The following is a 25,681-nucleotide window of genomic DNA, read 5'->3' as shown; positions in this document are numbered from 1 at the left end:
TTATACCGCATGCTCAGACCCTTAGATCCTATGCCTCCCACTTAAGGAGCTTCTGTGATGTTAGAAGCTTCCAGATTCCCAAATCACTACTCATCCCACATCCTCCTCTCTCCCCAAAGAGGCTGAGGGGCACGAGGGAGGAAGAGAGGGCTTGATTTTGCAGTGCGATGGTCAGAAGCAGGAGCATGGGTGGTTTGGGTGAAAACTGAAAAGGAGTAAGAGATTTCAAGAGGCTCAAGAAGACAGGGAAGGGCGAAAAGAGATGGAAAAGGATGACCAGTATTCAGGGGAGTGCCGAGATTTGAGAAATGAAAAGAGAGGACATGAAAATAATGGGGGGGAAGAGGAGGAAAGAGAAGGGAGATGAAAAGAGATTAGAAGAAGGGAGTGGAGAATGAGACTAAAACAACTCTTCTCCCGTTTTTGTTTTTTTTTACTACACCTTCCAACTGAACTCACCCTCCCACCCAGTTTCCAAATGAAAGATCCAACTGATGAGGGAAATCTTTCCCTCTTTCCCTCAGTGGTCAGGTATTGAACGCAGAGAACTAGGGCAACCTGAGCGGAAAGGAGATCTTCGGTAAGAATGCCAGGGACCTTCCAAGGCCACTTCAGGCATAAATGGAGCAAAGTAATTCACTGACTCAAGGGAAGACGCTAAAATAAAATGTAGCTTGAATTTAAATACCTGTTCCTGACGGCGTAGTTTCTCCCTTACTTGGCTGGAGTTTTGAACTGGGCTGCTTAGATTCCTTCATCACCTCGGATACGCTGGAGATTTTTAGGGGACCAGGTTGGACCTTGGGAAGGAGAAACAAGATTTCAAGGCTAACGAAACTACACGCGATGTCGTCCGAGAAGACCTATACAATATTATTATAAAATTAGCTGTATAACGGAGCCTACTTCTGACCCGTCGCAATCTACTCAAAACTAGGTTTACCTGAACGATTTACAAATTTGAAATGCTTTTACTCCATGTGAACTAAGAAGAAGACTTCACAGAAAAAGACAGAGTTCACTCATTCGTATTTGAGCGCTTACTGTGTGCAGAGCACTGTACTAAGTGCTTGGAAAGTACAGTTCGGCAACAAATAGAGACAATCCCTACCCAACAACAGGCTCTTACTGTGACCTATTTCAGACTCGAAATGCAAGATTAGGAACCCAAACACAGTCAACATGGAAGAAATCAATTTGCTTTTAACCTAAACTGTAATACCAACATAAGGATGTATATTTCCAGAGTACTACACGATAAGGAAGTCTGTGACCCAAAAGATTACATATTTATTACTCTATTTATTTATTTTACTTGTACATATCTATCCTATTTATTTTATTTTGTTAGTATGTTTGGTTTTGTTCTCTGTCTCCCCCTTTTAGACTGTGAGCCCACTGTTGGGTAGGGACTGTCTCTATACGTTGCCAATTTGTACTTCCCAAGCGCTTAGTACAGTGCTCTGCACATAGTAAGCACTCAATAAATACGATTGATGATGATGATTACGTAACTGGTCCCCTCAAAAACACAGGTAAGGGAGATTCTGGTATATTTCATATGTCAGGTGGGTTTGGAAACAACACTCCTCCAAATTCAAACATTTCTTCAATCTTACCGGCTTCGGGAGCGGCTTACTGTAAGGAGGGGGACCGAGAACTAACTCGAAGAGTTTGTCGGAATAAGGTACGGCTTTCTCGACGCTTTCTCGGAAACGGGAGTCCCAGTTGGCGTACAGAACCGTCCCCCCGATTCCTCCGCCAATAAATAAAAGCCCTGCTCCGATGACTTTGCCGGCGGAGGATCTAAGGAACAGAAAGAAATGATTTTAATATTTAGAAGCTTTGTTAAATCCAGTGGAATTATAAGAACCTTCACTCCCCTCTCATTCCCCACGTGGGACAACCTGATCACCTTGCAACCTTCCCAGCGCTTGAAACAGTGCTTTGCACACAGTGAGCGCTTAATAAATGCCATCATCATTATTATTATTATTAGCATTCCCATCTGTCACCCTTGCTACTTAGATTTGCACCCTTTATTCACCCCTCCCCTCAGCCCATCATCATCATCATCAATCGTATTTATTGAGCGCTTACTATGTGCAGAGCACTGTACTAAGCGCTTGGGAAGTACAAATTGGCAACATACAGAGACAGTCCCTACCCAACAGTGGGCTCGCAGTCTAAAAGGGGGAGACAAAACCAAACATACTAACAAAATAAAATAAATAGAATAGATATGTACAAGTAAAATAAATAAATAAATAGAGCACTTAAGTACAAATCTATTATTTATTTACTTCTGTTACCGTCTACCTCCCTAGGCTATACACTCCTTGAGGGCAGGGGACGTGACTACCCACTCTGTTATACTGAACTCCCCTCAAGCCTTCGGTACAGTCGGCCCTCAATAAATACCACGGGCTGCAAAGTTAGAGAAAAAGCCTGCATTCGCCTCCCAGCTCCAAATTCTTGGTGCTGCCCCATCTCCTACCTGGACTACTCTCTCTTCATTTCTTAATTTTTTTAAATGTACTTGTTAAGCCCTTACTTTGCGCCCGGCGTTGGACTAAGCACTGGAGAAAATACAAGATAATCAGGTTGGACCCAATCCCGGTCCCAAACGGAGCACAAAGTCATACGGCTGAAGTACTCAGAGTGAAGCAGCGTGGCCTAGTGTAAGAGCACAGGTTTGGGAGTCAGACGTCGTGGGTTCTAATTCCGGCGCCGCCACTTGCCTGCCGTGTGACCTCGGGCAAGTCACTGAACTTCTCCGTGCCTCAGTTACCTCATCTGTAAAATGAGGATTCAGTCTGTGGGTCCCATATGGGACAGAGACCGTGCCCAACTCGATCACCTTGCTTATATATCCCAGTGCTTATAACAGTGGCTGGCACTTAAATACCGTCATTATGAAGTCAGAGGGAAGAGGATTTAATCACCATTTTACAGGTGAGGTAACTAAGGCCCAGAGAAGGTAAGTGATTTGTCCGAGGTCATACAGCAGAGAAGCAGCAGCGCCGGGCATTCAGGTCCTCTGTCTCTCAGGCCCCATTCACTCATTCAATCGTATCTATTGAGCGCTTACTGTGTGCAGAACGGTGTACTAAGCGCTTGAGAAGTACAAGTCGGCAACATATAGAGATGGTCCCTACCCGACAACGGGCTCACAGTCTAGAAGTATGCCTTTACTACTACACCACACTGCTTCTCGTTGCTGACCTCTGGTCAAACCTCCATTTCTTCGGTCCCCCTTCAAGCCCTCTCCACCGGGACCTGATTCCTTCCTCAGACAGATTCAGAGCCCTGCCCCAGGCTGCCTCAGTCTACCTAAGACTCCTCGTCTCTCTCTGCTCCAAACCAATTCCTCGAAGCCGCCTGGCCTCTTGGGCTTGGGAGTCGGACGGCCCTGGGTTCTAATCCTGGCTCCGCCACCAGTCTGCTGGGTGATCTCGGGCAGGTCACTTCGCCTCTCTGGGCTTCAGTTCCCTCATCTGTAAAATGGGGATTAAGACTGTGAAACCCATGTGGGACAGGGGCTGTGTGCAGCCGCTGATCTTGGATCTACCCCAGCGCTTAGAACAGTGCCTGGCATATAGTAAGCGTTTAATACCATAATTTTCTTTTAATCATCATCATCATCAATCGTATTTATTGAGCGCTTACTGTGTGCAGAGCACTGTACTAAGCGCTTGGGAAGTACAAGTTGGCAACATATAGAGACAGTCCCTACCTAACAGTGGGCTCACAGTCCTTCTGTCTGCCCTTCCCACTGTTGGGTAGGGACTGTCTCTATGTGATGCCAATTTGTACTTCCCAAGCGCTTAGTACAGTGCTCTGCACATAGTAAGCACTCAATAAATACGATTGATTGATTGATTGATTGTATGATTGTATCTTTTCTCTCGCACCCTGCCTTAATCCAATCTCACTCTTGAAATGCTGTAATCCTATTTCCTCCTCGAAGCCTATCCCAAATATCTCCTGGTGGCTGCAGAGAACGGAACGGAGTCACGGCAACTCCCTCCACCACCCCAACTTGAGGAGCCTGGGAGTCAGAAGGTCATGGGTTCTAATCCTGCCTCTGCCACTCGTCCGCTGTGTGACCTTGGGCAGGTCAGTTCACTTATCTGTTACCTCACCTGAAAATGGGGACTGAGACTGTGAGCCCCATGAGGGACAGGGACTCTGTCCAACCCGATTTGCTTGTATCCACCCAGAGCTCAGAAATAGCGCTTAAATACCACTACTATTATTATTACTACTACTATTATTATTATAAAAAGGTCTCCCCATCACCAACGGCTAGAGGCAGCACGCCGAAGATGTAATAATAATAATAATGTTGGTATTTGTTAAGCGCTTACTATGTGCAAAGCACTGTTCTAAGCGCTGGGGTAGATACAAGGTAATCAGGTTGTCCCACGAGGGGCTCACAGTCTTCATCCCCATTTTACAGAGGAGGGAACTGAGGCCCAGAGAAGTGAAGTGACTTGCCCAAAGTCACACAGCTGTCAAGTGGCGGAGCCGGGATTTGAACCCACAGCCTCTGACTCCAAAGCCCGTGCTCTTTCCACTGAGCCACGCTGCTTCCCAAAAGCACAAATGTACAAAATGTACAAAATATACAAAAACGACTCCACCCCTACCTTCCAGGACTTTTTTTTTTTTTAAAGGGTATTTGTTAAGTGCTTGCTATGCGCCCGATGTTGCCACTTGGCTGCGGTGTGACCATGGGCAAGCCACAACTCTGTGCCTCGGCTTCCTCATCTGTAAAATGGAGATTAAATAACTTTTCTCCCCCTTACCCAGACTATGAGCCCCACGGGGGATTATCTCATAACCCCGGCGCACAGGGCACTGCTTAGCATATACTGAGCACCTAATAAATACCACAATTATTACGATTTGAAAAGGGTACACATTCCAGTGATGGAAAAGCGTAAGAGAAACTGCTCGGGAGAAAACACCTGCAGGACCCCTTCCCCTTCGTCCCCCTCTCCATCCCTCATCTTACCTCCTTCCCTTCCCCACAGCATCTGTTTATATGTATATATGTTTGTACGTATTTATTACTCTACTTATTTATTTATTTATTTTACTTGCACATATCTATTCTATTTATTTTATTTTGTTAGTATGTTTGGTTTTGTTCTCTGTCTCCCTCTTTTAGACTATGAGCCCACTGTTGGGTAGGGACTGTATATGTTGCCAACTTGTACTTCCCAAGCGCTTAGTACAGTGCTCTGCACACAGTAAGCGCTCAATAAATACGATTGATTGATTGATTGACCTAAATGAGGTCACACGGCTATAGCCCCGTCACTTCAGAGTGGGAACGAAGGAAGGTTTCCCAGCTTCCTCCGATGCTCCCAGACTGAGCAGAGCATGAGCCTGGGACTCAGAAGGTCATGGGTTCCAATCCCGGTCCCACCCCTTGTCTGCTGGGTGACCTTGGGCACGTCACTTCACTTTTCTGTGCCTTATTTACCTCATCTGTAAAATGGGGATTAAGACTGTGAGCCCCACGTCGGACATGGACTGCGTCCAACCTGATTAGCTTCTACCTATTCCAGCACTTAGTACGGCGCTTGCACATAGTAAGCGCTTAACTGCTATAAAGAAAAAAAGTGCGTAGCACAGTGCTCTGTGCACAGTAAGCACTCAATAAATACTATTGATTAGATTGATCAGCATTCCCCCACTCAAAGAGGGTCGCAGCCACAGTGACATAAGACGTAACTTTTTAGAGGTCTATTTTAGACCCCAAATTAGTAGCCTCATTCCAGGTTCTAAGAGTTTCTATGCAGATACCAAAGCTACTTAGAAAAAGGTGCCAAAGAATAAGACCCTAAGGAGTTCTTTGACCACAAATCCCAATATCTGAGGGGCAAAAGAAAACCATTTTGAAGGAATCGGTAGTAGCTGAGGAATACACTACATACCCCGAACTTCCTGCTGTGGAATATCTGCGGCATGGTGGTAACGGGCGGAGTACAAACTTTCCACAAAGGCAGTTCTAGGAAAGAAAGGAAATATAAGACATCAATCAGTTAAGCAAATCTCCAAAGTGCTAACCAAGGCAGTTGGTTCTAGCAGAATACCCACCCTTCAACTCTTTCCCTGGTTCAAATCTCAGGTGAGCCCCAGTTTCCCTTTAGTGAAGCAGCATTCATTCATTCAATCATATTTATTGAGCGCTTACTGTGTGCAGAGCACTGTACTAAGCGCTTGGGAAGTACAAGTCGGCAACATATAGAGATGGTCCCTACCCAACAGCCGGCTCACAGTCTAGAAGGGGGAGACAGGCGACAAAACAAAACATGTGGACAGGTGTCAAAATCGTCAGAATAAATAGAAGTAAAGCTAGATGCACATCATTAACAAAATAAATAGAATGGTAAATATGTACAAGTAAAATAAAGTAGTAAATCTATACAAATATATACACAGGTGCTCTGGGGAGGGGAAGGAGGTAGGGCAGGGGGGATGGGGAGGAGGAGAGGAAAAAGGGGGCCTAGTGGATAGAGCACGGGCCTAGGAGTCGGAAGGACCTGGGTTCTAATCCCGACTCCACCACTTGTCTGCCGTGTGACCTTAGGCAAGTCACTTCACTTCTTTGTGCCTCAGCTCCCTCATCTGCAAAATGGGGATTCAATACCTGTTCTCCCTCCTACTTAGACTGTGCACCCCCGATGGGACCAGATTATCTTGTGTTTACCCCAAGGATTAGTATAGTGCTTGGCACACAGTAAGCACTTAATAGATACCACAATTATTATTCTTACTTCGCAGGACTCTAATCCTAATTCCAACATTAGAGGATCCAAAAATGCTTTTCCTAACTGATCCAAAATTGGCTTCCGTTTATAACTGTTCTCTGTAGGCCTCGTTCCATGAGCAGACAATGTACTTTTTTTCCTGCGGCGAAAAAATTCACCACACCACACAATTCACCGTTCTGGATTTCAGGCTGGAAGCCCAGGAAACCAAGTTTCTACCAACAAACACGGATTCAATTACTGGATGAACACCCAAAAGTCTGGAAATTGTTTCACCAGTGGGCGCGTGACGATTTGTTCACAAAGTGGGAACGACTCTTTCCTCCTGACTTCCAATTAACTCTTTCTTCTGAATTACAAAAATAATAATAATGATAAACAGTACTTTACTCAGTGAGGTCTTTAAAAACTTCAGCGCTTGTGAAAAGTGATAAGCTAATAATGATGGCATTTGTTAAGCACTTACCATAATGATAATAATGATAATGATGGCATCTGTTAAGCGCTTACTATGTGCAAAGCACTGTTCTAAGCGCTGGGGGGGGGGGGATACAAGGTAATCAGGTTGTCCCAAGTGGGGCTCACAATCTTAATCCCCATTTTACAGATCAGGTAACTGAGGCTCCGAGAAGTTAAGTGACTTGCCCAAGGTCACGTGGCGGAGCCGGGATTAGAACCCACGACCTCTGACTCCCAAACCCGGGCTCTTTCCACTGCGCCACGCTGCTTGATACTACGTGCCAAGTACTGTTCTAAGCTCGGGTAGATACAAGGTACTCAGGTTGGACACGGTCCCTGTCCCACAGGGGGGACTCCCCGTCTTAATCCCCATTTTACAGATGAGGGAACTGAGGCACAGATTGGCGAAGTGACTTGCTCCAAGCCACACAGCGGACAAGTGGCGGAGGCGGCATTAGAACCCAGGACCGACCCACTACCGGGCCAGGGCTCTAGCCACTACGCCACGCTGCTTCCTGAGGGATTAAAACCTAAACCCACTGTTGGGTAGGGACTGTCTCTATATGTTGCCAATTTGTACTTCCCAAGCGCTTAGTACAGTGCTCTGCACATAGTAAGCGCTCAGTAAATACGATTGATGATAAAAAGAGCAGATGTAAATAAGCAGCACAATCTACCTGCTGCTGCCTTTTTTTATTCACCACACAAACTATAAAAAAAAAAGGGGAATATCACGACTCACTGAACCATCGTCGCTCAACTGGGACTCTGAATGACGGATGACGGATTCTCCCGTCGAGAAGAAAAGCGGACCAGCCATTTGGCCAGCGCTGCTTTTACGCCCGCATCCCTGCCAGATATTGCTCTCGGTTCATGAAGTAAATCTCTCAAGGGCATTTACTGAGCGCTTACTGTGTGCGCGGCACTGGGCGTTTGGGGGAACACAACACAAAAGAACTGGCAGACACGTCCCCTGCCCACAGGGAGTTCACAGACTAGTAGGGGAAACGGACAGCAAAATCAAGGACGCACGGGGGAAACGGCAGAGCGCACAGAGAAGCAGCGTGGCTCGGTGGAAAGAGCCCGGGCTTTGGAGTCAGAGGTCATGGGTTCAAATCCCGGCTCTGCCAATTGTCAGCTGGGTGACTTTGGGCAAGTCACCTCTCTGGGCCTCAGTTCTCTCATCTGTAAAATGGGGATGAAGAGCGGGAACCCCCCCGTGGGACAATCTGGTCACCGTGTAACCTCCCCAGCTTGGGACATAGTAAGCGCTTAATAAATGCAATCATTATTATTATTATTATTATTAAAGTGATATATACGTGCCCCAAGTGCACAGGCGATACAGAGGGGAGAGTGAATAGGGTGAGGAGATAAAAGAACCATTCCCTGCCCACAACGAGCTTACAATCTACCTAAGCCTTTTTCAGGGGGGCTGGATGGGCCAAAAATCCCACTGAGTGCTCTTCAAATAATAATACTGATTGCGGCATTTGTTACGCACTTACTGTGTGCCAGGCACTGTACTAAGCGCCGAGGTGGATGCAAGCGAATCAAGCTGGGCACAGTCCCTGTCCCAAGTGGGGCTAACAGCCTCAATCCCCATTTGGCAGATAAGGGGACTGAGGTCCAGAGAGGTGAAGTGACTTGCCTAAGATCAGCCAGCAGACAAGCGGCAGAGCCGGGATTAGAACCCATGACCTTCTGACTCAGAGGTCCGTGCTCTAACCACTATGCCGTGCTGCTTCTGGCGGCGTGCTAGGCCGGTGCCCACTTGAATCACCACGATGCAGCCGGCCCGTGTCCGCTACGGCCTGGCGGGCACCCACTTGGGGCTAGTGCTAGTTGCCCTTTTTCCCAGTCCTTGCCCAAGTCCTCATCATCAATCGTATTTATTGAGTGCTTACTATGTGCAGAGCACTGTACTAAGAGTGTAATACAGAACTCCATTGGCAGCTCTGCCAGGCCAGACGATGCCCGGAGCCGAAACGAGCCCACTTTCCTGGGCCCAAATCCTGCCACAGAGACTCACATCCTCTTAGGTCGTACTCTCGGAAGTGCTTAATACAGTGCCCAGCACATAGCAATAATAATAATAACGATGGCCTTCTAGACTGTGAGCCCACTGTTGGGGTAGGGACTGTCTCTATATGTTGCCAACTTGTACGTCCCAAGTGCTTAGTACAGTGCTCTGCACACAGCGCTCAATAAATATGATTGATGATGATGATTCCCCGCTGCCCGTGGAGAAAACGTCCTCGGTCCCATGCGGCCTTCCCTGGATTCTCACGGTTGCAAGTGTCCGATTCACCAGGTCCAAGCCGCCTCCTCCAAGAGGCCTTCCCAGACAAAGCCCTGCCTTTCCTCATCCCCCATTCCCTTCTTCGTCGCCCTGACTTGCTCCCTGGGCTCTTTCCTACTCCTGGCCCTGCAGAACTTCCGTACAGATCCACGGCTGATTTATCTGTATTGGTGTCTGTCTCCCCGCCTCCAGACTGTAAGCTCGTTGTGGGCAGGGAATGCGTCCGCTTGGGGTTGCCCGGCACCCTCCGGAGCGTTAAGTACAGTGATCCGCACACTGTAAGCGCTCAATAACTACGAAGCCAAGTCAGTCGGTCAAGCGTATTTAGTCTGCACGGCATTGTGACAAGTGCTTGGGAGAGTACAACAGGCACGTTCCCTGCCCGCGAGCCTACAATCTAAAGGGGGAGATAGACGTGAATATGAGCTCCAGACCGGAACACCATCATCATCATTGTTAAATAATAATAATAATAATAATAAGAAGAAGAAGAAGAAGAAGAAGAAGAAGAATAATGTAGAAGGACACGCCTCCTGTCCTTCCTCCATCCCCACGAGGCGGGCCTTCTTCAACAGCATCGGCCAGTTTCGGTGCAACCGTGAATGAGCTCCTGACCCGAACGCTATTATTATTACTACTACGCTATAAAATAATAATAATAATAATAATGATAATAATAATAATAATGATAATAATGTAGAAGGACACGCCTCCTGTCCTTCCTCCATCCCCACGAGGCGGGCCTTCTTCAACACCAATCGGCCAGTTTCGGTGCGACCGTGACCCGAACGCTATTATTATTACTACTACGCTATAAAATAATAATAATAATAATAATAATAATAATAATAATAATAATAATGTAGAAGGACACGCCTCCTGTCCTTCCTCCATCCCCACGAGGCGGGCCTTCTTCAACAGCTATCGGCCAGTTTCGGTGCGACCGTGAATGAGCTCCTGACCCGAACGCTATTATTATTACTACTACACTATAAAATAATAATAGTAATCAATAATAATGATAATAATAATAGTAATAATAACAATAATGTAGAAGGACACGCCTCCTGTCCTTCCTCCATCCCCACGAGGCGGGCCTTCTTCAAAAGCAATCGGCCAGTTTCGGTGCAATCGTGAATGAGCTCCTGACCCGAACACTATTATTATTACTACTACACTATAAAATAATAATAATAATAATAATAATAATAATAATGTAGAAGGACACGCCTCCTGTCCTTCCTCCATCCCCACGAGGCGGGCCTTCTTCAACAGCAATCGGCCAGTTTCGGTGCAACCGCGAATGGGCTCCTGACCCGAACGCCATCATTACTATCATCGTTAATAACATAAATACTAAATAAATAGGATTGGATAAATGAATTATTATTCTTAATTTATTCATTCGTATGAATTGAGCGCTTACAGCGTGCCGAGCACTGTACTAAGCGCCGGGGAAACTACGATACGGCAAGAGAGACAATTCCTGGCCGCTAATAATGGGATGGTTTAAACACTTACCACGCGCCAGACGCTGTACTAAGCGCTGGGGCGGACACGGGTCAATGGGGGGATGATAATAATAATGATAATGATAGCATTAATTAAACGCTAGGTGCACTGTACTAAGCGCCAAGGGGGTGACCCGCCCCCCCATTTTCCAGGTGGGGGAACTGAGGCCCAGGGGCGTGAGGGGGTCAGGCTGAAGGTGACTCGCCCTCCCGGCATGCCCCGCGCGCGCCCCGCCCCACCCGCTTAGGGGCCGCGGGGCGCAAAGTCTTCTGGGACTTGTAGTCCCCCACCCGCGGCCCCAAGCGCGGGCTGCCATTGGCCGCGCGCCGTCACGTGGCGGCCCCGTGGGAGCCCATTGGCCGGAGCGGCGCCGACGCCCCGCCCCCTCCCCGTCAATCACCCCGAACTCAGCCCAGCCCGACGGGCGGGGACCGCTTCCATCAAGGCGGGGGGCAAAAAAAAACAAAAACCACCCAGGACCGTCCGTCGGTGTTAGGGTCCGCGCTCTGACCTGGGCGGCGGTGACGGCACCCGCTCGTTGACAGGCCCGCAGCATGGCTTCGGCTGAGGGGACCCAGGGGGCCGCAAGGGCTGACGGGGGAGCCGCCTCTGCAGCCGCCCGACTGAGGAGCGGAGGCGGGGGCGCGCACGCGCGCGCGCCTGTGTGTGTGAGGGGAGCGCGCGGGCGGGGCCCGGCCGCAGCGCGCAGGCGCAGGAGCAACCCGCGGGCCGGGCGGGGACGTCAGGGGGTTGACTGACGGTTGAAGCCGGCGAATAGGAGCCTGGGAATTGGACGTCACGTGACGCGTCACGGAGGGGAGGCCCCCCCGTCGGTTGCGTCAATGGTTGACTGACGGTTGAAGCCGGCGAATAGGAGCCCGGGAATTGGGCGTCATGTGACGGGCCGGGGGCCCGGCGGCAGCGCGCAGGCGCGAGAACAGCCGGCGGGCCCTGCGTCGGGAGCGTCAATGGGTTGACTGACGGTTGAAGCCGGCGAATAGGAGTCTCGGAATTGGGAGTCACGTGACGCGTCGGGGACGCCCCCTCCCCGTCAGGAGGGTCAATGGGTTGACTGACAGTTGAAGCCGGCGAATAGGAGCCTGGTGATTGGGCGTCACGTGACGACAGGGTCCGGCAGCAGCGCGGGTCCCCCCTCCCCGTCAGGAGCGTCAGTGGGTTGACTGACGGTTGAAGCCGGCGAATAGGAGCCCGGGAATTGGGCGTCACGTGACGGGCCGAGGGCTCGGCGGCAGCGCGCAGGCGCAGGCACAGCCGGACGGGCCCTTCGTCGGGAGTATCAATGGGTTGGCTGACAGTTGAAGCCGCCGAATAGGAGCCTGGGGATTGGGCGTCACGTGACGACAGGGCCCGGTGGCAGCGCGCAGGCGCCGGGAAATCCCCCTTCCCCGTCAGGAGCGTCAGTGAGTTGATTGACAGTTGAAGCCGGCGAATAGGAGCCTGGGGATTGGGCGTCACGCCACCTCGGGGAGGCGGGGCCCGGCGGCAACGCGCAGGCGCAGGAACAGCCGGCGAGGCCCTTCCCCGTCGGGAGCGTCAATGGGTTGACTGACAATTGAAGGCGGCGAATAGGAGCCTGGGAATTGAACGTCACGTGACGACAGGGCCCGGCGGCACCGCGCAGGCGCCGGGGCAGCCGGCGGAGCCCCGCCTCCCCGTCGGGAGCATCAATCGGTTGACTGACAGTTGAAGCTGGCGAATAGGAGCTTGGGAATTGGGTGTCACGTGACGCATCGGGGAGGCGGGGCCCGGCGGCAGCGCGCAGGCGCAGGAACAACCGGCGGGGCTCCTCCCCGTCGGGCGCCTCGATGGCTTGATTGACAGGGAAGCCGGCGAATAGGAGCCTGGGAATTGGATGTCACGTGACGACACGGGAGAGGCGGGAGACTACCTCAGAGACACCCCGCCCCCCCACCCCCCAAGCTCAATGTCTAGGCAGGTCATTATAATCATAACAGTAATTGTGGTATTTGTTAAGCGCTTACTATGTGCAAAGCACTGTTCTAAGCGTTGTGGAGGATATAAGGTGATCAGGTATATATGTATATATGGTTGTACATATTTATTACTCTATTTATTTATTTATGTATTTATTTTACTTGTACATTTCTATCCTATTTATTTTATTTTGTTGGTATGTTTGGTTCTGTTCTCTGTCTCCCCCCTTTTAGACTGTGAGCCCACTGTTGGGTAGGGACTGTCTCTATGTGTTGCCAATTTGTACTTCCCAAGCGCTTAGTACAGTGCTCTGCACATAGTAAGCGCTCAATAAATACGATTGATTGATTGATTGATCAGGTGGTCGCGCGTGGGGCTCACAGGCTTAATCCCCATTTTACAGATGAGGGAACTGAGGCCCAGGGAAGTGAAGTGACTTGCCCAGGGTCACCCAGCCGACAAGTGGCGGAGGCGGAATTGGAACCCATGACCACTGACTCCAAAGCCCGGGCTCCTTCTCCTGAGCCACTCTGCTTCTCATTATCATCCTCAATCGAATTTATTGAGTGCTTACTATGTGCAGAGCACTGTACTAAGCGCTTGGGAAGTACAAATTGGCAACATATAGAGACAGTCCCTACCCAACAGTGGGCTCACAGTCTAAAAGGGGGAGACAGAGAACAAAACCAAAGATACTAACAAAATAAAATAAATAGAATAGATATGTACGAGTAAAATAAATAAATAAATAAATAGAGTAATAAATATGTACAAAAAATATATACATATATACAGCTGCTGTGGGGAAGGGAAGGAGGTAGGATGGGGGGATGGAGAGGGGGACAAGGGGGAGAGGACCATTATAAGGACCAGAGCCTGGTTTTAATTACATTTTAAGTGAAATTACATTTCACACTTCATTGAGGCCTTCCCAGACTGAGCCCCCCTCCTTCCTCTCCCTCTCCATCCCGCCCCCCCGCCTTACCTCCTTCCCTTCCCTACAGCACCTGAATATATGTATATATGTTTGTATGGATTTATTACTCTATTTTTCTTGTACGTATCTATTCTATTTCTTTTATTTTGTTAGTATGTTTTGTTTTGTTGTTCTCCGTCTCCCCCTTCTAGACTGTGAGCCCACTGTTGGGTAGGGACCATCTCTAGATGTTGCCCAGCCCACGTCATCCCCCGGGCCTGGAATGCCCTCCCTCTGCCCCTCCGCCAAGCTGGCTCTCTTCCTCCCTTCAAGGCCCTATTGAGAGCTCACCTCCTCCAGGAGGCCTTCCCAGACTGAGCCCCCTCCTTCCTCTCCTCCTCGTCCCCCTCTCCATCCCCCTCATCTTACCTTCTTCCCTTCCCCACAGTACCTGTATTTATGTATATATGTTTGTACATATTTATTACTCTATTTATTTTACTTGTACCTATCTATTCTATTTTATTTTGTTAGTATGTTTGGTTTTGTTCTCTGTCACCCCCTCCTAGACTGTGAGCCCACTGTTGGGTAGGGACTGTCTCTATATGTTGCCAACTTGTACTTCCCAAGCACTTAGTACAGTGCTCCGCACACAGTAAGTGCTCAATAAATACGATTGATTGATTGAGGACAGTGCTTTGCACATTCATTCATTCATTCAATCGTATTTATTGAGCGCTTACTGTGTGCAGAGCACTGTACCAAGCGTTTGGGAAGTACAAGTTGGCAACATATAGAGACGGTCCCTACCCAACAACGGGCTCACAGTCTAGAAGGGGGAGACAGACAAGAAAACAAAACATATTAACAGAATAAAATAAATAGAATAAATATGTACAAGTAAAATAGAGTAATAAATACGTACAAATCAATCAATCATATTTATTGAGCGCTTACTCTGTGCAGAGCACTGTACTAAGCGCTTGGGAAGTACAAGTTGGCGACATATCAATCAATCATATTTATTGAGCGCTTACTCTGTGCAGAGCACTGTACTAAGCGCTTGGGAAGTACAAGTTGGCGACATATCAATCAATCAAATTTATTGAGTGCTTACTGTGTGCAGAGCACTGTACTAAGCGCTTGGGAAGTGCATGTTGGCAACATATAGAGACAGTCCCTACCCAACAGTGGGCTCACAGTCTAAAAGTGGGCTCACAGTCTAAAAATATATATTATATATATATAAATATATATGTGCAAACATATATACATATATACAGGTGCCGTGGAGAAGGGAAGGAGGTAAGGCGAGGGGGATGGAGAGGGGGAGGGTTACATAGTAAGCCCTTAACAAATACCATCATTATTATTATTATTATAAAGATGGATGGATGGATGGATGAATGGATGAATGAATGAATGAATGAATGAATGGATGGATGGATGAATGAATGAAGAGTGAGTGGGTGGGTGTGAAGCAAATACTGGTTCCCTCGAGGCCGCGCCCTCAGGCCGGGCGGGTGGTCAAGCGGTGCGCATGCGCATGGGCGGGCAAGCGGTGCACATGCGCGTGCAAGCGGTGCTCACGGGCGAGCGGGTGCGCATGCGCGCGCGCGGCCGAAAGTCTTATGTCCCGTCGCGGCCGCCGTCTTCGGGGCTGGGCAAGAAGGAGGAAAGATGGCGGGCCGTGCTTTGGTGGCCAAGGCAGTGGTGGTGGCTGCAGGTCAGTCCTGGGGCCCTCCCGCTTCTCCTCCTCCTCCTCTGGAGGGGCCGTCTATAATAATAATAATAATAATAATAGTAATCGTGGTATTTGTTAAGCGCTTAACTATGTACATAATAATGGCATTTGTTAAGCTCTTACTATGTGCAAAGCACTGTTCTAAGCGCTGGGGAGGTTACAAGGTGATCAGGTTGTCCCACGGGGGGCTCACAGTCTTCATCCCCATTTTACAGATGAGGGAACTGAGGCCCAGAGAATAATAGTAATAATAACAATGGCATTTATTAAGCGATTACTATGGGCAAAGCACTGTTCTAAGCGCTGGGGAGGTTACAGGGTGATCAGGTTGGCCCACGGGGGGCTCACAGTCTTCATCCCCATTTTACAGATGAGGGAACTGAGGCACGGAGAATAATAATAATAATAATAACAATGGCATTTATTAAGCACTATGTGCAAAGCACTGTTCTAAGCGCTGGGGAGGATACAAAGTGATCAGGTTGTCCCACGGGGGGCTCACAGTCTTCATCCCCATTTTACAGATGAGGGAACTGAGGCACATAGAATAATATTAATAATAATAATAACAATGGCATTTATTAAGCACTTACTATGTGACAAGCGCTGTTCTAAGCGCTGGGGAGGTTACAAGGCGATCAGGTTGGCCCACGGGGGGCCCACAGTCTTCATCCCCATTTTACAGGTGAGGGAACTGAGGCCCAGAAAATCAATCAATCAATCGTATTTATTGAGCGCTTACTGAGTGCAGAGCACTGTACTAAGCGCTTGGGAAGTACAGGTTGGCAACATATAGAGACGGTCCCTACCCAACAGTAGGTTCACAATCTAGAAGGGGGAGACAGAGAACAAAACCAAACATTAACAAAATAAAATAAGTAGAATAGATATGTACAAGTAAAGTAAATAAATAGAGTAATAAATATGTGCAAACATATATACGTGTATTCAGGTGCTGTGGGGAAGGGAAGGAGGTAAGAGAGGGGGGATGGAGAGGGAGAGGAAGGAGGGGGCTCAGTCTGGGAAGGAAGAAGAACAGTGGCATTTATTAAGCGCTTACTATGTGCAAAGCACTGCTCTAAGCGCTGGGGAGGATACAAGGTGATCAGGTTGTCCCATTTGGGGCGCACAGTCTTCGTCCCCATTGTACAGATGAGGCCACTGAGGCCCAGAGAAGTGACTTGCCCAAAGTCACGTAGCTGACAAGTGGAGGAGCAGGGATTTGAACCCATGGCCTCTGACTCCAAAGCCCGGGCTCTTTCCACTGAGTCTGACTTGCATATAGCTACAATTCTATTTATTCTGATGATAATAATAATAACGATGGCATGTATTAAGCGCTTACTATGTGCAAAGCACAGTTCTAAGCGCTGGGGAGGTTCAGCCCACTGCTTAAAAAAGTGCCGGACACATAGTAAGCGCCGAAAAGCTACCATTAAAAAATGCTAGAGGATGCACAAGAGCAGGATTTTGCAAAACTCCTTAGTTTTGACTCACCGGTCATTTTGAATGTGCAAATTCAGCGTAATTCCTCGGGCTTTCTTAAAATGATTCTCTTTCTTTCCGCAGGAGTCCTACGTCCCTTGAGATTTGGGGCCCCTCTGATGTGCCGAAGCCCCCTCGGCAACATCCGTCTTGCTTCGGCAGCATCTCCCCAACCTTTCCATCCTATCCGCGTACCGAATGTCTTCGCTGCCTCCAAACCTCTTCCGGCCGGTAGAACTCTGACCTGTGGTTCTCCCGCGGCAATCCTGAAAAGGTACGGCTGACAAAACGCGGAAAATAGAATCCTAAAAGGGAAAGATCACGCGGAAAATAAAATCCTAAAATGGAAAGATCACACGGAAAATAAAATCGTAAAATTGAAAGATCACCTGAAGGCGGTCTTGAAACCGATAGGCTGCCTCTGTTGCTGACTCTGTCAATCAATCAGTCGTATTTATTGAGCGCTTACTGTGTGCAGAGCACTGTACTAAGCGCTTGGGAAGTACCGTCGTCTTTTATAATTAGGTACTTTGGGGAAACGTACAGGTGGGCACAGAGGAGAAGCAGCACGGCTTAGTGGATAGAGTCCGGGCCTGGCGGCGGGGGGGGTGGTCAGAAGGACCTGGGTTCTGATCCTGGCTCCGCCACTTGTCTGCTGGGTGACCTTGGGCAAGTCACTTCACTTCTGTGAACCTCAGTTGCCTCATCTGTAAAATGGGGATGAAGACTAGGAGCCGCTTGTGGGACAGGGACTAGGTTCAACCTGATTAACTCGTATCTCCACCGAGGCTTAGTTAGAATGGCGCCTGGCACATAGTAAGTGCTTCATATATAGAATAAGTATCATTTATGATGATTACACCAGCCTTGCAAAACAGAAAGAACTTATGATGCCCCAGGGAGGCAAATGTGCTGAGTTCCCCTCAAGGCTTGAATCCTGCGTACTTCTCTCAATTTCTAGTGGGGGGAAGCAGGTGGGACAGTGAAAGAATAACGATGGTATGAAGTGCTTACTATGTACTAAGCATTGGGGTAGATACAAGATGAATCGCGCTTAGTACAGTGCTGTGCACATAGTAAGCGCTCAATAAATACGATTGATGATGATGATGATGATGAATCAGCTTGGGCACAGTCCCTGCCCCACACTGAGCACGCAGCGTAATGAGGCGGGAAACCTGGAGAGCAGATGAAGTTTGTTCACCAAGCTGCTGTGTATGAAAGTTGTGTTTCCATCTCAGAAATAGACGTTTTATGCTAGGTGAGGGGGAAAGAACGCTAATTTTATTCATTTTGGCTACCAGTCAATCAGTGGTATTTATTAAGTACTTACTGTGTGCAGAGCACTGTACTAAGTACTCGGGAGAGTACAGTTCAACAGAGGTGGTAGACACGTGTCCTGCCCACAAAGAGCTTGCAGTCTAGAGGGAGAGGCAGACATTAAAATAAATTAAAGATATGGACATAGGTACTGTGGGACTGAGAGTGGGGTGACTAGGGTATGCACACCTCTCTCTCTCTCTCTCTCTATCTCTTTCTCTCTCTGTATATATAATAATAATAATAATAATAATGGTATTTGTAAAGCACTTACTATGTGCAAAGCACTGTTCTAAGCGCTGGGGAGGTTACAAGGTGATCAGGTTGTCCCACGGGGGGCTCACATCTTAATGCCCATTTTACAGATGACGGAACTGAAGCCCAGAAAATGAATGAATGAGTGAGTGAGTGAGTGAATGAATGAATGAATGAAAGAACGAATGAATGAGCCCATGACCTCTGACTCCAAAGCCCGGGCTCTTTCCACTGAGCCATGCTGCTTCTCTGCACTCAGTAAGCGCTTAACAAATACCATCATCATCATCACCATCAGATGTCAAATATTCATCAATCGTATTTATTGAGCGCTTACTGTGTGCAGAGCACTGTACTAAGCGCTTGGGAAGTACAAAATTGGCAACATATATCAAACATATTGGCAAATATATGACAACCTGGGCTGGTAATTTTTTTCTAACTTGACTAATTCAGATATCAGGTCATTGAAGGCAGTATAGATGCCGCATTTCAATTCCAGAACGCGTATTCTTATTATTTCTGATTCTTTAACACCATAGAGCGCCTCAAAACCTCCTGTTCTCTGTTTCGAATTATGCATTTTAGCGTTGCTCCTGTCCTCCCAAGTCTCCAGCCGGTCAGAACCTTAACATACTGCAGCTTGAAAAAAGGAAAGAGGAAATCGGTGAAACCCGTTATCTACCGATTTCTCCGACTGCATTCCGGCTTGTGGCTAAGGAGAAGGGTGAGTCTTCATGCCAGTGCCTGAGGAAAGTCTGAAGGAGGAAGGTTGGGCTTGGAGCCGAGAAATACAAAGCTTCAAAGTTTAGCTAATCTCTGCCAGGACTGGGCCACATCTCGTTAGGAAGTCCGTAAGCTTCGTTTGAATCTGCACCCTTGTTTAATCAGTTAATCAGGGGCATTTATTGCGTGCAGAGCACTGTACTAAGCACCTGGGATGGTAGACGCATTCCCTGCCCACAGCGAGCTCCCCGCCGTTACAAGGTTGTGGTTCAGGCCGTGTGAAACCTTCAGTCCCCTCATCCGATGCCTCGCCATTGAGATTCCTGACAGGGAGCATGCATAACAACGTGGATTTCCCCTTTTCCCCTCATAATCACTACGCTCTCGCCATATTCTTCCGAAACACAAATAGAAGAGACAGTCCTAAATTTAAACACAGATTAAATACGACCCCAGCTCTGCCAGGCAACGAGGCGGTCAGATCCATTTACAGAAGGATTTTTTTTTTCTTTCAGAGGAAGGGAATGTTACTTTCTGGGTTCGAAAGAGAGACGGTGCTGGGCTCTCATGTCATTTTGTAATAGCGTGAACCTCCAGTTAGTATTCTCCCATCTCAGTGGTTATACGGTGACATTTTCAGTTACTGAGAGATTTCAGGGAGGACTGGATTCTTTATAGTCACCTCATGTCAATCAATCAATCGTATTTATTGAGCGCTTACTGTGTGCAGAGCACCGTACTAAGCGCTTGGGAAGTACAAGTTGGCAACAGATAGAGATAGTCCCTACCCAACAGTGGGCTCACAGTCTAAAAGGGGGAGACAGAGAACAAAACCAAACATACTAACAAAATGAAATAACTAGAGTAGATATGTACAAGTAAAATAAATAGAGTAATAAATATGTACAAACATATATACCGGTGCTGTGGGGAAGGGAAGGAGGTAAGATGGGGGATGGAGAGGGGGATGAGGGGGAGAGGAAGGAAGGGGCTCAGTCAGAGAGAGAGGCTGTGGGTAAGTGAAGTCCCATTGCTGGGGAGCAGAAGAAACAGGGCCTGGGAGCCAGGGGACCTGGGTTCTAATTCTGCCCCTGCCACTTGCCTGTACTGTGATGTTGGGCAAGTCCCTTCACTTTCCCGTGCCTTAGTTTCTTCATCTGGAAAACAGCGATTCAATGTCTGATCTCCCTCTCCCTTAGACCAGGAGCCCCAGTTAGGGACAAGGACTGGGTCTGACCCTGATTAAACTGTACCCACCCCAGTGTTTGAAAAACAGTGCTTAGTACGTACATAATAAGTGCTTAACAAATATAATAATGATCTCTGACCCTGGACCTACCCTTAACTCGAAAATGGGACTCTGACATCCCCTGCCTCTCAGCTACCCAGAATAGGTGGGTGTTTTTTTTTATGGTATTTGTATGTTTTTTTTTCTGGTAGTTTGGCAGCCAGCTGAAAGAAGGAAGGGGAGCATGATACAGTTTGGAGCCTAGGGAGAGGCCTGAATTTCCTTTCCAGGGACACCACTGACTTGTGTGAGCTTGGGCAGGTTGTTTAATCCCTCTCTGCCTCTCCCCTGAAAAATGTAGGCCTCCTTAGCCCTCCGGTTTATATTTTGCTGCAGGATAAGCTTGCAGACCCTTGGATGTATGAATACCAGGCGGGTAGAGTATTTCGATAATCATCGCCCTCCTAATAGTGGCATATAAGTGCCACAATTACTTATATATACTTACTATATAATTTTTTATGTATTATAAGTAATATATAGCATATATATATGCTAGACTGAGCCCCAGACTGAGCCCCTTCCTTCCTCTCCCCCTCATCCCCCTCTCCATCCCCCCATCTTACCTCCTTCCCCTCCCCACAGCACCTGTATATATGTTTGTACATATTTATTACTCTATTTATTTATTTTGCTTGTACATATCTATTCTATTTATTTTATTTTGTTAGTATGTTTGGTTTTGTTCTCTGTCTCCCCCTTTTAGACTGTGAGCCCACTGTTGGGTAGGGACTGTCTCTATATGTTGCCAATTTGTACTTCCCAAGCGCTTAGTACGGTGCTCTGCACACAGTAAGCGCTCAATAAATACGATTGATGATGATGACATATTACTATGGGTCAAACACCCATGGAGCTCTCAGCCTAAGTAGGCAAGAGAACAGGTATTTTATCCTCATTCTACAGATTCATTCATTCAATACAGTCATTTATGGAGCGCTTACTATGTGCAGAGCACTGTACTAAGCGCTTGGGAGAGTCCACTGCAACAATAAACAGTCACATTCGGGCTTACAGTGTAGAGGCGGGGAGACAGATATCAGTACAAATAAATAAAAAGATGGATTAAGTGCTGTGGGGCTGGGAGGGGGGAAGAGCAAACGATGCAGAAGGGAGTGGGAGATGAGGAAAAGTGGGGCTTAATTTGGGAAGGCCTTTTGGAGGAGAGGGGGCTTCAACACAGAAGAGGAAATTGAGGCACCGAAAAGTGAAGTGACTTGCCCAGCAGTCAAGTTGGCAGAGCCAGTCTCAGATCCCAGGCCCCTGCCCTTTTTTTCCCCCCCCCTTCTAATTGTACCCAAGTCTTAAGACACTTTTAATGCCGCCCAACAGGCCGGTTACAAGAAGAAACTGTGGAAGAAGAAGCCCGTGAGGAGAAAACGCTTGCGCGAATTGGTGTTCTGTAGCAAGACGCAGAGCAGACTTCTCGATAAAATGACGACGTCCTTCTGGAAGAGACGAAATTGGTACGTGGATGATCCCTACCAACGTTATCAGAATCGTACCAACCTTAAAGTCTAGCCCCGAGACGCGCAAGTAATTCGGCAAGTCCCTCGTGCTTTCTCAGTTGTCACTAAAGGCGGGCACGGAAACGAGCGGAAGCGCGTGGCTGGTTGAAATGTCGAAGTATGAACTGGTCTGAAACGTGGGGATGTGAAGGCTGGCAATAAACAATTCAGATTCTCACTCAGATCATCACCGCTCATTTATTGAATGTGTTGCACTTCATGAAAAAAAGAAACTTTAAAATGAACACAATCTGTTAAAAATGTGACACATACCTCTGGGGATTTTCACAGCCTTTTCAAGAGCGTTCAGAAAATCTGCTTGGTCTCTTTTCCTGAACTAAATATCTAACAATGTTAAAATATGGACCATTTAAAGGAATTTATTTATTTATATGTGTGTGTGTGTGTGTGTGTGTGTATGTGTATGTATGTATATATATATATATATATACACATATATATATATATATATATATATATATAGTATCAAAGCACTTGCCATGCGCCAGGCACTGTATTGGACACTGTCCATGTCCCACATGGGGCTCGCAGTCTTAATCCCCATATTACAGATGAGGCAACTTGGGCCCAGAGAAGTGAAGTGACCAGCCCAAAGTCACACAGCAGCAAGCGGCGGAGCCGGAATCAGAACCCGAGGTCCTCCTGACTCCCAGCCACATGCTCTATCCACTTAGACCGTGCTGTTTCTTGGCCACATATTAAGGGGTAATTGCTTGGTTCAAATCCCGGCTCCGCCAGTTGTCGGCTGTGTGACTTTGGGGAAGCCACTTCACTTCTCCGGGCCTCAGTTCCCTCATCTGGAAAATGGGGGTGAAGACTGTGAGCCCCCCGTGGGACAACCTGATCACCTTGTAACCTCCCCAGCGCTTAGAACAGTGCTCTGCACATAGTAAGTGCTTAGTTAATGCCATCATCCATCATCATTATTATTATCCCAATCAATTTGGGATGTGTTTTGTGGGCACGGAATGTGTCCATTTATTGTTACATTGTTTAGATTGTTTATTATATTCTCTCCCAAGTGCCTGGTGCTGGGTTCTGCACACGTGCACTCGGTAAATATGATTGACTATATATGTGTATATATGTGCGCACACACACATACATGCATGCATACATATATATACATACACCCACACCACTAGGCCAAGCCCCAGTCGTCTCCAGGAGCTCTGAGATGGAAATACTGATGTGCTGCCAGGGAGCATTTTGGAGCTCTCCCGGCCCCATCTCTGCCCCATCTCTGCCCCATCTCCCATTCTGGCGGGAACGAAATGGGCACCCTGATAACAAACCGGGAGCGGCGCAGAGGGTAGCCGGGGTATTTCTATGTGTTTTCGAGCAATGGGTATCACAGGTGGAGTTCTGGATCAATTAGGAAATTCCTAGTCCACCGCAACCGCCCGGCCAGAATTCTCCGGGAACACGGCTTAAACCCAGGAGCCTCCAGCCCTATCTCCAAAGCAGTCGCCACCAAATTGTTTTGTCTGTGAAAAACAGGAAGCTGGACGCAGTTCCACGATCCAGAAATCTGTGGAAGTAGAAATGGGCGAGCATTTTTCTCACGCACGTGCCGCCAGAGGATAACGGAGGATTGTACCGGGCCAGGAGACGGCTTCTGAATCTAAATTGTGAGGTCATCTCTTCCTCTTCGGGGGCCGATAATAATCGTCGTCGTATCTGTTGAGCGCCTAAAGGCACGACGACGCACGGTGGGTTTGATATGAGATCAGCAGATCAGACACAGCCCCCGTACCTCGTGGGAGGGAGAACAGGGATTGAATCCTCATTTTACAGATAAGGAAACTGAGGCTCAGAGAAGCGAAGTGAACTAGCCCGAAGTCACACAGCGGTCAGGAGCAGGAGCTGGGATTAGAACCCAGGTCTCCAGACTCCCACCCTCATGCTCTTTCCACTTGGCCTTGCCGCTTCACTCCTTTTCCATCAGCAAAATGGGTGGTTGTAATTGCTCCTGCATTTGTCCCAGGACCAGAAACCCACTTCCCTTCCCAAAAGGCAGACTTGAGATTTACTCCTGTACAAAAGAATTCACATGTGGCAAACTCTTAATAGTAACCACAGTAATACTTGGAGTATTTAAGCACTTACTATGTGTGCCAAGCGCTGTACTAAGCGCTGGGGTAGATAGAAGATAATCAGGTCCCACATGGGGCTCGCAGCCAGAGAAAGAAGGAGCACAGATACCGAATCCTCCTTTTGCAAGTGAGGGAAGGTCGCAGAGCGGACGAGCGGCAGAGTCGGAATTAGAACCCAGGTCCGGGCTCTTTCCGCTAAGCCACGCCGCTTCTCTGCCACCTTCGTCCGTCCGTCCAGCATCGAAAGAAGAACTAGCAGCTTTTTTTTTTTTAAAGAAAAGATTAAGACTTTATTCAAGATGTATATCAAGCCATAGAACTAAAACAGCAGAACTTCCAACTTTAGGAATAACCGTCGGCGTACTTCTCTCTTGACGGATTCGGTGGTCCTTTCCATACTGAAATAAACTACTGCAAATGTGCACGCTTAGGAATCTGACGGAAATGAGCAGTCGGCAATCTAAGTGAGATTTGTGAGAGTGTGAAGAGCGCTCTTTTCCGTTTCGAATACTGTAATTGGGGGCAACTTGGGTCACCTGAAAAAACTGAAAAAAGCCAGAAGACGGTAGGATCGACGAGCATCCCGGCACAGGTACGCGGATGATTTTACTACATGAGAATATATGTATTTTGAAGAACATCTGAAAGCAGCAGGCTGTTTAGATGAAGCCGAGAGGCTCTCCGATCATCGTTCTCTCCGGTTTTTAGGTTCACGTCCCCATTCCCTCCCCTCGGAAACGAAGAGCGCAAGCCTCGTGACGATTCCAAGCGAAAAACTGGTGACGGACCGCGCCGTCACTTGGTAGACAACCTGTTGTCTGCAGTTCGGCAAATGCGATTTGATTGTATAGAACACTAAATCACTACATGTACGGTGGCAGGTATTCACATTTCATGTCACCCTATACACAAATATACAGCTTGTTCGATAAATAAACACATTTTTGCCAGAGATAGGAAAACGTCTCGGTTAAACAGTGAATGTCTTCGAGAGATAAGGCAGCTCCCATATCAACGCTTGAAAAACCTAAACAGTCAGGTTTACATAAAGACGGCAGCTTGGACACGTGGAATTATTTTGACCTAGAATGAATAGTAGTAATACAGCGTATGTCTGAGAGTAGAGTTCTTCAAACATTTTCTTTTTTGGCATAATTGAGTAACTGAGTGCAAACTTGTCACCTTCTGTTTGTCAGAACTTCGCATCGCGCAATGGCGCAAACATAGCTCACTTGCAACGGGTATATCGTCCGCTAATGCGGCAGACTTTTTTTTTTGGAAGAAAAGAAGAAAAACTTGCCAGAAAGC

At 47.8% G+C, this 25,681-nt stretch overlaps 2 protein-coding genes across 10 annotated transcripts in view; one reads left to right on the top strand and one right to left on the bottom strand.

Annotated features, from left to right (window-relative positions):
* The window catches only part of IMMT (inner membrane mitochondrial protein), a 34,552-nt gene extending 22,839 nt beyond the window's left edge, over positions 1-11,713 (bottom strand). For 2 of the 9 annotated variants that reach the window (XM_038752421.1, XM_038752426.1), the window contains exons 1-4: positions 11,570-11,713; positions 5,949-6,022; positions 1,620-1,806; positions 689-800 (exon numbers count right to left, since the gene is read on the bottom strand). In XM_038752421.1, the coding sequence (XP_038608349.1) occupies positions 689-800; positions 1,620-1,806; positions 5,949-6,022; positions 11,570-11,614 (418 nt within the window). In that variant the 5' untranslated portion in view covers positions 11,615-11,713. The remainder of the gene's footprint in view (positions 1-688; positions 801-1,619; positions 1,807-5,948; positions 6,023-11,569) is intronic. The other 7 variants (XM_038752424.1, XM_038752428.1, XM_038752425.1 and 4 more) reach the window with 6 other exon arrangements.
* Positions 11,714-15,580: 3,867 nt separating this feature from the next.
* Positions 15,581-22,438, top strand: MRPL35 (mitochondrial ribosomal protein L35). The gene is made up of 4 exons (XM_038752656.1): positions 15,581-15,656; positions 17,244-17,433; positions 19,323-19,461; positions 22,081-22,438. Exons 1-4 carry the CDS (start codon positions 15,611-15,613, stop codon positions 22,267-22,269), a joined length of 564 nt encoding a protein of 187 aa, XP_038608584.1. The 5' UTR covers positions 15,581-15,610; the 3' UTR covers positions 22,270-22,438.
* The last annotated feature ends 3,243 nt before the right edge of the window (positions 22,439-25,681 follow it).

This window comes from Tachyglossus aculeatus, chromosome 10 (genome assembly GCF_015852505.1).
Source record: "Tachyglossus aculeatus isolate mTacAcu1 chromosome 10, mTacAcu1.pri, whole genome shotgun sequence".
NCBI classification, from domain to species: domain Eukaryota; kingdom Metazoa; phylum Chordata; class Mammalia; order Monotremata; family Tachyglossidae; genus Tachyglossus; species Tachyglossus aculeatus.
This window is presented reverse-complemented; position numbering and strand designations above follow the sequence as displayed.

What these genes read in the sequence shown, in the direction of transcription:
- MRPL35 (XM_038752656.1), top strand. Translation starts at nt 15,611, where the DNA reads ATGGCGGGCCGTGCTTTGGTGGCCAAGGCAGTGGTGGTGGCTGCAG. An exon ending in CCCGCGGCAATCCTGAAAAG is followed by an intron (nt 17,434 to 19,322) that starts GTACGGCTGACA and finishes TATGCATTTTAG; the next exon opens with CGTTGCTCCTGTCCTCCCAA. An exon ending in GCTTGTGGCTAAGGAGAAGG is followed by an intron (nt 19,462 to 22,080) that starts GTGAGTCTTCAT and finishes GCCGCCCAACAG; the next exon opens with GCCGGTTACAAGAAGAAACT.